A 13,443-nucleotide genomic window follows, 5' to 3' on the forward strand; every position below is an offset into this window, starting at 1 on the left:
ACAGACGATTTCCCAAAACTAAAGAAAGACATAAAAGTGTGCATTTTCAAAGGGTCCACCAAATGCTTTACAGGATGAATTAAAAAGGACTATAACTCATCCTCCTAAATTTTATAATGCCAAGGATAAAGAGCATCAACACAAAAAGCTTCCAGAGAACAGGTTATCTACAAAGAAATCATTCATTTTAGCACCAAAACTCTTGTCAGTAAAACTGGTTACTAAAAGGTGATGGAATGCAACCTTCAAAATTCTGAAGGAAAATAATTTTAAACCTGAATTCTATACCCAGCCAAGGTATGTAGCAGGTGTGAAAGTGACATTTTCAAACACTGTGTTGACAAGCACCCATACATACTCTTCCTGAAAAAATTACTTCAGAAGTACCTAGAAAACTGCAAAATAAGTCTAAAACATAAAAAAGGAAAGACATGATATCGAAGAGAGCATAGAACTTGTCCAAGAATGCAATTAAGTAACATAATATTCGCTGAGCATCATACCCAGAAAAAAGTCAGTTCATATTAGAACTTCAGCAAATAGTATGATTAATAAGCTAGATAACCACATGACATGGTAAAGGTATACTCTCTTCTACCAACTGGGGGAAAATGTGGCAATTAGAAAATTCAGATAAAACACTTATAGTCCAAACCAGAAGCCAAACTACAGTGTGACATGATCTTTAGTGCCAACAGTGTATAAGAAATCCATTTGTTCTCTATGGATCCCATCACAGTATTTTGTTTAGTAGCTAGTATTATGCTTATGTAAATGGAATCAACGAGTATCACTATTAAACCTTGACAATATAAAATGCCACAGTTGACAAATTGGGAAGGGAATGGGAGGAATTCAAGGGAACTATTGTGAGGGGTACTAACTCTTCTTAACTTATAAAGTGGCAAAATGATGTCTAAATAATTTATAGAATTAATGATGCAAGGGCTATAAGTTTAAGCATAAAGGCCAAACAGAAAAAAAGAAAAGAGAATAGGTGTGAAAAGTTAAATTCTTCATTTTTCCCAATGGGGATACACCAGATTACTTAAGATTAGTCGAAAATAAAGTTTATCATATTAGATATAAAATTGGCATAATAATCAGAATTAAAAATAGAAAAAGTCTAAAAAGGTTATCTCTGAGGAGAGAAACTAGTTTGAAGAGACAGAGGGTAGAAAGATCTCTACTTTTCATTTTATAGATTTGTGTGGTAGTCAAATTCTTACATTTATACGACTATAACTTCCTGAAATAAACTCTCTCTCTCTCTCTCTCTCTCTCTCTCTCTCTCTCTCTCTCTCTCTCTCACACACACACACACTCACATTCTCTCTCTCTCTCATTAGCATCCTCTTTTCCTAGCCAATGCAGAGAAAACACAGAATTTTTTTTTCCTTTATGATTTTTTCCTTTTTCTATGTCCCACACATTATATACCAACCTTCTATTACGGTATTTCAGAGGAGACACAATTAATTAAAGAGACTCGGGAAACACCCTAAACTCTTGATAAAAATGTAGTGATAGCAACAGCTTACATCTGTGTTAAAACTGTCAAAACATATCCACATCCATTATCTCATTTAGTCCTCATAACACTTTGTGAAAACAGATTTAGAGATTAATGAAGTAAAACCCTAAAAGGTTTAAGCAACTTGTCACCCCAAAGAAAACAAGAATAAAAAAAAATAATAGACAAGTTATATAACAAAATATATATAACAAAAACATATATAATAAACAAATAATACCTTCATAGAGCACCGAAATCTGAAAATGCTTTCCAAATTAATAAGAATAACATAAAAGAAATTAAACTTAACAATACAAAGAGTGAGCCACTTTCGAAAACAGTTGGCAGTTTTTATGAAGTTAAGCATACACTTACCGTATGACCCCACAATCTCATTCCTAGGTTATTACCCAAGAAACATGAAGACACATCACACAAAGACTTGCATGCAAATATTCATGGCAGCTTTATTCATTACAGGTGAAAACTAGCAATAATCCAAATGTCCATCAAGTGGTAAACAGATAACTTGTCTTATGTCCAGACAGTAAAATACTACTCACTGATAAAAAGGAACAAGTTAATGATACACACAACATAGATGAATCTTAAAGTTATTATGCTCTGTGAAAGTAATCCAAGACAAAGGACTACATACTATGTGATACTTCTATGAAATTCTAGAAAAAAAAATTATAGTAATAGCAGATTAGTGGTTACCAGGGTTGAGGGAAGAGGAATGCGCAAGGGAATGAGGGAACGTTTTCGGGAGACATGAATGTTCTATACCATGATTACAGTGTTGCGCTACTACATATATTTAGCAAAATTCATCAAAGTGTACAGTTAAAACTGGTGAATTTTATTATATGTAAATTTTAACTCAATAAGACTGATTTTTAAAAATTCAGTAATATATAATCACATTTAATTACTGTCAATAGCTTGTCAGCATAGGTATGAACTACAGACCTTAAAAGAACATTAAAATCATTATTTAAGAGGTAACTTTTAACCAGAAGTAGATATACGGTAAGTTAAAATGGAACAGACCTCATCCTACTCAACTTGGCCATGTGGATAAATAGCAGTTGCCTGGCAACTAGTCTAAACTCTAGATTTCTAATAAACACATTGACCACATTAGCAGGTGATCTCATCGAGGATAAACTAAGTTTTACACTGAAGAGTTCTTCTTTTAATATTACAAAAACATAATAACGTATATGAATTATTTACCTAAAGTAGGCATAAACGAGAAATAACTAAATCATGAAAAATAAAGACATAAAATTAAACATAAACACACACACACAAAAACCTCGCTTGTTCTTTTTACTTGAGGACTTTACTTACCTAATTCACGAGACTGTTGAATCCATGAGTTTGTGGGTGAACCCTTCCCGCTTTACTACATTAGGTCTGTCCCTGCCACCACCCACATTGGCTTAACTGAATAATTTCACTTATATTTACGTGTTTCTCAATGCATATAAGTTAGACACTTTCCTAGACATTAAGTCATGCTAAAGCTATCTCTCTGGATTGTGGAGTCTGCAGACACAAAAGAAAACTGCAGCAGGACTGAGTCTTCTGTAACACGCATGCACACGGCATACCAGAAAGCCAACCCTTCACAACCTGATTCCAAATCACTGAAATCAGGAATTACAAAGAATCCCTAAAAAACAAGCAAATTTCTAACACACATGTTAAATATCATTTCTGTCACTGGACAGAGTCTGTCACAGTTAACTTTGTTAACAGCACCAGAAAAAATATCAACTGCCAGGACACCACTGACTGCTCGTTAGCACACTTACCCACCACGTTACTTTGGGATTTGTGGAACACTTACCCCTCTTCTGAACCCAACCTTCTTTCACAATGGTAACATCGCTCATGGTGGCTCCCCTCCAGCCCCCAACTTGGAGATGTGGTACTCTGTGATACCAGCTTTGGGGTTTGGATTCTCTGCTGCTGCTGCTGCTCTTCCCACTCTCTAGTGATGACTCAGCCTGGAAGGAAGTATTGAAGAAAGAATTTCTTTTTTTTCCATTCTTGCAACTCACATAGCAATAACAAACAACTAATTCTTTGTAAATGTCTTCGACTGGCCTGACCTCACATAAAAGTCCAGCTCTTCAAACTGGAGAACTTATTTATTAAGTAATTCTATAATGAATGCACATCCCCGGTCTTGTGACAGATTTCAAATGACAGTGAAACTTTTAAACTAAGAGGTTGCTACAATAAATGTCTTAAGAAAACCACTGTCACACCTACACAAATAATACAAAAAATTTGTTTGCTGACATGTGTTTGGGGTGAAAAGGGAAGAGAATGAAAGTTAAGTGGAGTAAAAGTAAATCCTCGTGTATGTCGTTTCAAAATTTCTGTAAATTTAGAAAGTTATGGGAAAGCAATTGTGAAGTTTTTAATTGCTGGATTTTATGTAAAATACAATGTGCAAAGAAACCAACGTTTATGTATGCTTACTGTGCCTTGTTCCAAGAAATATTTTAGGTTGATTACAGTAAGTAAAATGTTACAAATAATATAAAATTAACTAGTTTTTAAAGTAGACAAAGTGAAACAAAAGTAATATGACAGTGGAAAAAAGTATGGGTAGGTACTCGAGATTTGTCAACAACTCTCACAGGTGCTTACATCTGTTATTCTCAAGTAATCTTCACAACAACCCTATGAGGGTACTAGTGACGCAACTGGAGAAACTGAGGTTCACAGAGATTAAGCGGCATGCGTGATATGCACACAGCTAATGAATGATGGAGCCAAGATCTGAACTCAGGCTGTCTGACTCCAGAGCCTGCATTCTTAACTCCAAAACTATACTACCTTAAAAAAATAAAAAGAAGCCAGAGTAAAAGTCTACATATTTGTGAAAGATGGGCCACAAATTTAACATGAAGGTTTCAGGAAGAAATGCAAATAAGGAAACACAATTGGTTTCAATATTTACGCGTTCCTTAAGTATTTTTTTAAAAGAAAAAAAGAAGTTGCTCAGAAAGAATACAATTCTTCCTGGGACAAAAATCTGACATTTATCCCATGGGTCTTTACAAGATACCTTATAGTGTAATAAACAAAGTCCTCACACATATAGCAATGAGTTTCGCAGGGCAATTTCTTATTGTCCCTCTCAACCTAAAAAGGGAAACACCAAGATAAAATTAAGTTAAAGCATTTCCACAGTAAGGGACCAATAAACATGGTCCAGGAACACAAGCATAAATTTTAGATAACAAGCAAAATAGATGGATGGGCTATATATACTATTTTCTCCAATTGGGTTTTCATGAATAGTACATAGCGGTAAGTTCACGGTTAGACTCCCTTGCTACACTGAACTGAATTACAGTTCTTTTTCCAATGCAAATTAAATGTAGAGCCTAATCACTCAGCAGTCAGGAATCAGACTGGCAATCTCTTGAGAAAGCCTGACAAAGTTTGTATGGCTGAACAGAAGACCTCCCCCATCACGTGGCATGCAGCTAGGGGCTGTGCTTACAGGACGGGCCTACACAGTCCTCAAAATCGGCAGGGTCCCCTACTGCAAAGAGTCAAACGGGATATTAGAATCTGGGTGTATTTTCCCAAAATATGTTTGACAGACTATTAAGAGAAATTCTGGAAAAATAAGAAGAAAAAAGATGAAAAAAGAAAAATTCTTTGGACAAATAAGTTTGGGAAATCCTACAAACCATGTCTTTCTCTTGAGACGTCATAATTAACATATTAAATGAGCAAAATACAAATAACTTTATCTCAGCAAATCCTAAGTTTATTTGAATACACAGGGCTCTGTTTTTTCTTTAGTAACATGGATCGATATCAAAAGGAACACACTTTGGGAAATGGCCACAGGATGTGGCCACATAATTCAAGACAAGACCCATTTCACCATTAAAAACAGGCAAAAAACAAACAAACCAAAAAACTTCTCACTAAAGAATCCGAAGATCATTTCAATTTGATTTATGGAGCTTCCTAAAGAACTCGACATGGTCAACTGGCTACATAATACACACGGCGCTAATTAAAAGGGTTAACGCTTCACATAGATAATCCCAAGGGAGTTTAATATTGGAAACACGAGAACGAAACATTTTCATTCGAGCTGCTCGCAGACCTTCCCGCCGGCACCCCTGCAGCAAGGGGCCTCACAGCTAGCCAAGCCATTCTCTAAAAAACTACATAATCTGGGTCAAAGAAAACTCATATCTTAATATTCTTGGGATTGGAAATAGAAGAGAACAGGGATCACACTTAGTAATAACCAAAAAACAATATATATCCAATAAATATATTTAAAAGATATACTTTGTTACTCAAATATTTTGTTATTACAATACTCTTATAAAAAAAAAACTAGAAAAAACTATCGTCAAAATTGATTCGATTTTTTTTTTTTTAAGTAGACGTTGCATTATTAGAATCTTAAAGCTGGAAGAGGCCTTCAATTTACAGCTGAGAATAGAGTGAAGACAGATGAAGTGATGTACACAGGTCACACAGCTACTTGATGAGAGAACCAAGACAGAACCGGGCACATGCTCCTTCCACTAGCCCTGCCTCTTCACTATAAAACAATATTGGAATATCCGGATCAACCCAAAATCAATGAATTTTGTTTTATAATGAAATTGTTTAAAAAAAAAAAACTAGTATTTTAAAGAAAATGTTTATCAGTGCTTATATATTTAGATTAAGCTGTTAAAACATAAATCTATAGGACAAAATTTATCCTCATCAGGGCCAGTAAACCCACATTATAGAGATGGCTTTACCCATTTGCATATTAAAATGTTAACAGAGTCTACCCATAATCATAACTTTTGACTTTAAAAATTGTTCCTGAGTCTCTACTGGCTAAAATGACCATTTTTGAAAACACTTTAAAAGACATTCAAAGGTATACTGCTCTAGAATTATGATCAATACACTAGAAATAAACGCTGTGTTATGTGTATGAAAACAAAGACTCTTAAGCAGTAAACTATATTCTTGTACCAAGTCATCTACACTTTCCCAGTCTTCCCCGTTACTAAAAACACTAATCTGCAAAATGAGCTGGATTTTAAGGATGCAATCTGTTTCCTAAAATAGAGTCAACTTCACCTCCTCCTAACAGTCCTAACTTCTCTAGAAATCGGTTCTATCCGATGAGCTATAACAGAAAAAAAAATTGGTTTATTTTTCTTTTAAGCCTATTGCATTAAGCTTTTCATGTCTGGGCAACCTAATTTTTTCCTTTCTTATAAAAAAAATTCACACAAATTTCTTTTTAGAATTCAGATTCAATTTAGAATTTACACAGAGCAGGGACACTAAAGGTATTTTTGTTCAGAACTATTTGAGAATTTGATGATAATAATTGCATCTGAATGTCATTTTACGATTTATAAAACATTTTTATATCTTTTACTTCATTCTATAGCATTATTATTTAGTAAAGCAGGTTAACAGTGCCTGACACATAAGAGATGCTCAAGAAATATGGAACAAATGAATGAGTCTATGAATCAAGGAACGAAGATGCAGTTTTAGATAATAAAGAATAGACTAACATTCTAAGTCAACAGAGATAATGGTATTAAGCCATCTTAAAAACATCCCTGAACCTGTACGTTATGGAAGCACATACATATAAATAAAATTATAATAAAATTAATTATAATAAATATTTTCCCTATTCACTGATATTTCCTATAGACCTCCGTTAATTGTAAGGACTAGCACACATTAAAATTATCCTTTTGTTCTCAACATTTTTTCACATTTTATGTTGGGATGCTCAAGATTCAATTCCCAAACAAATCAAGCATCAACAATGCCCAAAATTATCCATGATGGGTGAAAAAAAAGAAGGAATGGCATATTTTCTTTACGATACTTATATTATAAAGATATTTGTTTACTCATGGCAACCAATCATTCAATTTGAAGCAAAAATTAAACTTTAAACATCTTGTAAAGATATCATTCACTCAAGAGAACGTATTATATATACATTGATTCAATTAATAAATACGTATTGTGTACTCTGTGACAGGGAAGGACTATATTAAGTATACAGGGAGGCAAACAAAACTAAGTATTTAAAAATCTTCTCCAAACCTTTATTTGTTATCACATATATTACCTCATTTGAGTCTAGAAACAATCATGCAGTAACTACTGCATCTACAATTCTGAAACTAAGAAAACTGTGACCAACCACTCATGGTGACAGTACTTCCCCACAGTTGCCAAAACAAGTTAGTGACAAGTAACAAGAGTGACTAACTGCAATTCAAATCTTCTATCATTTTGGTACCCTTTCAACCAAATAACAGAACATAAATTATCAAAAAAAATTTGTATCATCTGAAAATAGTTCTGAACATTTTTTATCAAATTATTTTTCAGAAGTCTATTAAAACAGTTTTCAAATAAATTAAAAATTAAATATAACTGTGACATCACACATGAAATTATAACAGAAGACTAAAAGGCACCCCAGCAATCCTCTTTTTCATATGAAAATAATTCCCAGGTTAATAATTTCCTATATGGCAATTTCTAAGTTAAAAGCAACAGTATGATTCTATAATACAACTTTCTCTAAATTATAAACTTGGCTATAATTAACTTTACATAGAACAACCTGCTCTGCGCCACTTGCTATGCTAGCCAAACTGAATTAACGAAGACAACTACTGTTCAAATATAAGACTGTTGCTACTTTGAAATACAAATGATGGTCAAGGGTAATCATGATATAATTTTGCGGCATTCACCTATTCATAAGAAAGAGGTGAAACTAACATATACCAGAATAAATACAGAAGGCTATATAAACTTTAAAGGGATTTGAGGGAAAGGAAATTCCCTAAAGTGGAAGGGAAATTCAAGGCAATTTGTTCCGCACATCAAGTAACGCTAAGCCTGTCTGTCCCTTTCAAGAGTTATTATCCTGTTAAAAAACGTAACATACAAGGAAGTGAGCCACACAAATTTTATATTTCAAATATCTTTCCTCTCTTCAGAGTGCAATAACACACTTCGTGGATTTTCTTAGAACTCTTTCTATAGCTATCTTTACTAAGTTTTACATTATGGGAAAATTCGTAAATAAGCATAGGCAATATTTCTGACTTTCATACAAATGTCAGTTCTTTCAAATTGCCGATCAACTTTAAAACTTTGAAATATATACACAAAAACATAAAGCTTTCCCCACTTCTACCCTACCCTGTTTAGGGCATCTGAATGCCATTTCAACCAACAAGGCCATTATTAATGAAAGTAGAAGCACTGTGTGCTGGGTGATATATTTAATATTCGAATGTGGGACAACTAGGAAAATGCTTGTTGGATCCCTCCGACTCCTAAACCACTGAACACTACGATGACCCTTGACCACTGCACAGTTGGACATATTTTTCCAATACACACGTAAAATCTTCTAAAATCTGCCTTCGAAACCTCCCTGATTAAAAATGAAAAGAAAAAAAAATCACACACGCACAAAATACAATTGGTACATGGTCCATTAAAGGCCCTGAATCAGCCTGTCAGATTTTGCCCCTGATTAAACTTCAAGTTAACCAGTAGGTAAGGAACCCTACCACGAGGTCATCACAATGGTACATCAGGAAGTGCACTGGACAGGCCGAAACACCTGAGTCCTTGTTCCCAACTCTGACCCACCCACAGTGATGCTGTAAAAGGTCCTTTAATTCTGTGCCTGTTTCCTTAGCCATAAAAATAAAAGTATAGCATTATACGAACTCTAAATAACTTTGCAGCTCTTCTAGAGCTAATATTTATGATTCTTCAAGTTCAAATCTACTGAGTACTTCATTTATAAATGGTATCTTAAGTGACAGTACTGTACTAGTTCTTGTCCTCAAAAGTCTAATGTAGTTGGGAAGATAAAATATTCAAACATCAATTCCACTCAGATAAAATCTGAACTAAACTCCAAAATTGGTAAAATACCATCTTCCTCCTCCTCCCATGCTTCAGACCCAAAATATAGTGAGAGGCTTTCTTTCTTCCTTTTCTTTTTTTGACAAGCTTTGTTTTATAAACATATATTTCAAAAAAAGATATACCGAACGGGAGCAAAATAATATTTATTGTGAACATATTAGGAACTAAATATACATTTCTCACAAAAAATAACAGAATTGAGGTGATCTTTTAATATAGTTTGCTTTGAAGTTACCAACTATCTCTGCATTTATACAGATAATACTGTCTCAATTAGGAATATGATCTGCAGAGAAGAGTAAGCTGAAGGAGGCAAAAATATTATTTTTCAGAGGCTTTCTCAATACAGGGAGAGAAATTCTCATTTGAAAGTCCTTTAGTGATTTCTTCTAGTAAATCTTTTTACTTTTCCCTTTGACTACTAGGAAAATTTACCTATTTATATGTGTAAAACACTTGCAATTGGCAAGAAATAAATATAAACAGAGTACTGAACAGAAAAAGAACTAAAAAGCAAATCCACAGGTCAAGTAGCATATATATTTTACCTGTCAACTACTACTTAAAGATTACCTGGTGAAGGAAACGTATTTACATGTAATATACTGAAAGACTATGGTACTACAATCAAATATGTAAACATCTGAGCTATTAAATTCAGCATTTGAAACAACTGAAATGGAAAAGGATATTATGAACCAGTCAATACAAATTTTTTTTCTACGTTAACTTGATTTCTGTGGAAACTATTAAACTACAAAATTTAGCATTGTGAACTCTAACAATAGGCACAAACAAGTTAGGAAAATCACTAAAAGAAAAAGTGTTCCAGATGAGGAAAGTTAAAGTGAAACGGATTTTTATGATGCCAAAATAAGTGTTTTCTCATGTGAAAATCACTTTCAAAAGTGTAGCAGGGGCTGTCATAAAGATTAAATGAATTTATACATGTCAATCACATATAACAGTGCCTGGCACATGGCAAGAGCTCACCAAGCACTGGCTAGCATTGTCTACACTGAATCTAGTCCACAATACATAAAAGACCATGACAAAATATTTAACATCACATGATTCAGGGCTACCTTTCCAGGAGACTACAGAAAAGTATAAAATCAGGACTTAGAATACTAATGTATTCTCTGAAACCTGGAGTTAAAACAGAACAACTTTAAATGATTTAAATATTCTAACACGAATCTACAAAAATTATGTGCATTAACTTTATTAACTTAAGGAAAATAAAAATGCAAGTCCAATTACAAAACCAATTTGGTCAAAACAAAAGGAAATAGTTTGTTTTTCTATCTTGCATGTTATATTATTCAAATATAAACAGTCTCAAATATTTTTTAAGGCTTGAAACTTTATCACACTATAAAGACAAGATCCTATCAAATCATGCTAAAAATCCAATTAACACCTTAACAATAATCGCCTTATCTGGAACTAAAAGGTGTAACAATAAAAATAGTGTAGTTATCCTTTCACAAAAATATGCAAAGTTTAAGTAAACTCTAAACTTCCACAAAACCAATTTGTAAAATAGGTTCCTCTTTTTAAAAAAACTCAAAGAGTTGAAAATTTCCATCGAATTTTTGTAAGAAAGAAAATCTCTCACATGTTTAAATCTAAAGATAAAGTTTAAAAATCTTAGAACCCTACTTTGCACAGGACTTTATGCTAAGTACATTTGTCCCAGGATATGTTTAACCAAAACATGTTTAGATTTCCAGTGATCTGAAAACAAATTTTCTAATGGTAGTGATCTTTTGAATGAAATGTAAATAAGAAGTTTTTAACCAAACCAGTCCCTAACACACAGTTTATACACTAATAGTTGTTGAATGAATAAATGAATCTTATTTAAAATATTTTACAGCAATAAACTTACATAAACAAAAAAGTCCAAAATAGAACCCTTAAGTACTCTGACACACACAACTTAAACAACTTAAACAATGCCAATGTCAAACTAAAAGTTAATTTTAAGTTGGAAAACAATTTGTGAAAGTAATCATTATGGAAAGGCTAAGTGTATGGGACAAAATGAATACAAAGAGTTTCATAAAATATTTTGCAGAATTACTTTAGACTATGTATTTCTGAATACTGTAAGCAAACATACTACTGTAAATACACAGAACAAATATACAACTGAAACTAAAACTCTACAGATTCATCTCAATTCCAATGTTGTCTCATTCATGTGATACACTTCCCTCACTTTAAAACTAGTAGCTCAAGCCAATCAAAGATATTGGAGTCAACTCTAGTGAGAAAAGCAAAAAGCAGATCTTTAAATACAACCTCCTTGGTAAACTTTCAAAGTCAAGATTATGTACTGGCTAAAGAAAAAACCCTATAATCTTGATGTATATAATGCAAATGATTTTACATTCAGTCATATACCTGGGAAACTAGTAATTTATTAATATTTTAATAAAAGTTTTCATGTTTTAGACAACCATGTCCTGAATGTTATTAGACAGCCCCTTTCTTGAATGTCCATATCCATTTACACATATTTTGCAATGACACTCAAGTTCTGAAGACAAAGTTTCCTAAATCATCTTGATCGGACTCTTCCACCTTTCGTTTTTTTTTTCCAATTATTATCTAACAATGTATAATCTACATCAATGAGTTTCCACCAAAAACAAAACCCAGTGATTGTCTAATGATCTATAGTCTACTAAAAGTTATATGAGCACGCTTTACCAAATACGGCACACATATCTAAATAGATGATCTAACGCAGCTGCAATACATTAACTGCAAAAAGTCATTATTTCATATCCTTTAGCTTCAAGGTGAACTTAAAAAGTGTAAAATTTTAATACTAGTAATTAATCACTATAGAGACATAGGTTTCACTACTGAATTTCTACTTGGAAACGTTATGAATTACAAACTACTGGGTCTTCCCCACACTGGTGAAATAAGTTGGTTCTACTTTCATAACATTATTTTAGAGGAAGAAATATGTGCATCCTAGCCTTGACTTAAGAGTACGCATTTCCTCTGCTTTTCAGAAGATAAACAGCAAATCTCGGTATTGAAAACCTGGCCCCAAAGAGATTCAATCTAGCCTGTCGATTCCCAGAAAATCCCAAACAAGGGGTGACCCCGCCTAGGAGTCAGGGTGAACAGAGCAAGCAGCTAGGCTTCAACTTTGGGCTCTGAAAGGCCCCACCAGCATCATGGCTGATGCAGACCGATGCGCAGGAGGAGGAGGTGGACGAGGAAGAGGCTGGTTTGTTTACTTGCAGCCAGAGCCGCCGCCGCCGCCAGCAGCGACAGCATCACTGGATCCGCCAAACCCAGCATCTTCCGCACATTTCTATTCTTAGCACACAAGTCCCAAGCGGATCAAAACCCCACTACTATTAAAAACACAGACAAGCACGTTACCCACCTCCCCCTCACGCCCCCACCAGCGCCGTCTTTTCCTGCGCGCCGGCAGCGGGGTGGGTGGGGGAGGAAGGAGACCCCGGGGGACGCCCGTGCATCCTTGCCTTCACCCCACCCCACGCGCACAGGCAGCCCCGGCGCAGGGAGCGCGGCAGACAGCCCCCTCCCCCCAACCCAAACACACTGACACCCGCGCTCCACGCGTTATGTAACCTCGCCGCCACCCCCGGTCCGAGCGGGCGCCCCCTCCCCACGCCGCGCGGCCCGGTGGGGAGGGCCGAGGGGAGGGAGCGGAGTTGCGCAGAGACTGGAGGCGCCAGGGCCGGGGCAGCCCAGACGCGGACGGTACCGCTAGGCCAGGGACACCCTCCCCCAGACCCCCGCGCACCGCCGTCCCCCAGCTTCCCTTGGAAAGTGAGAGGGTGCTCGTGTCATCCACGCCAGGCATCCCCCAGCCTCCCCACCCACGCCCACGCCCAGAGCCTCCGCTGACCCAGCACCCGCCCACGCCC

The 13,443-nt window shown here is 35.3% G+C and overlaps 1 protein-coding gene across 3 annotated transcripts in view; it reads right to left on the reverse strand.

The window, feature by feature from the left end:
• Positions 1-13,443, reverse strand: part of AKT3 (AKT serine/threonine kinase 3) — a 261,729-nt gene that overhangs the window by 247,036 nt on the left and 1,250 nt on the right. Inside the window, exons 1-2 of one of the 3 annotated variants that reach the window (XM_025048498.1) lie at positions 4,608-4,672; positions 3,375-3,534 (exon numbers count right to left, since the gene is read on the reverse strand). In XM_025048498.1, coding sequence (XP_024904266.1) covers positions 3,375-3,420 — 46 coding nt within the window. In that variant the 5' untranslated portion in view covers positions 3,421-3,534; positions 4,608-4,672. Of the gene's footprint in view, positions 1-3,374; positions 3,535-4,607; positions 4,673-13,443 lie in introns of those variants that run through there. The other 2 variants (XM_006914260.3, XM_025048497.1) reach the window with 2 other exon arrangements.

This window comes from Pteropus alecto, unplaced genomic scaffold (genome assembly GCF_000325575.1).
Source record: "Pteropus alecto unplaced genomic scaffold, ASM32557v1 scaffold115, whole genome shotgun sequence".
NCBI classification, from domain to species: Eukaryota; Metazoa; Chordata; class Mammalia; order Chiroptera; family Pteropodidae; genus Pteropus; species Pteropus alecto.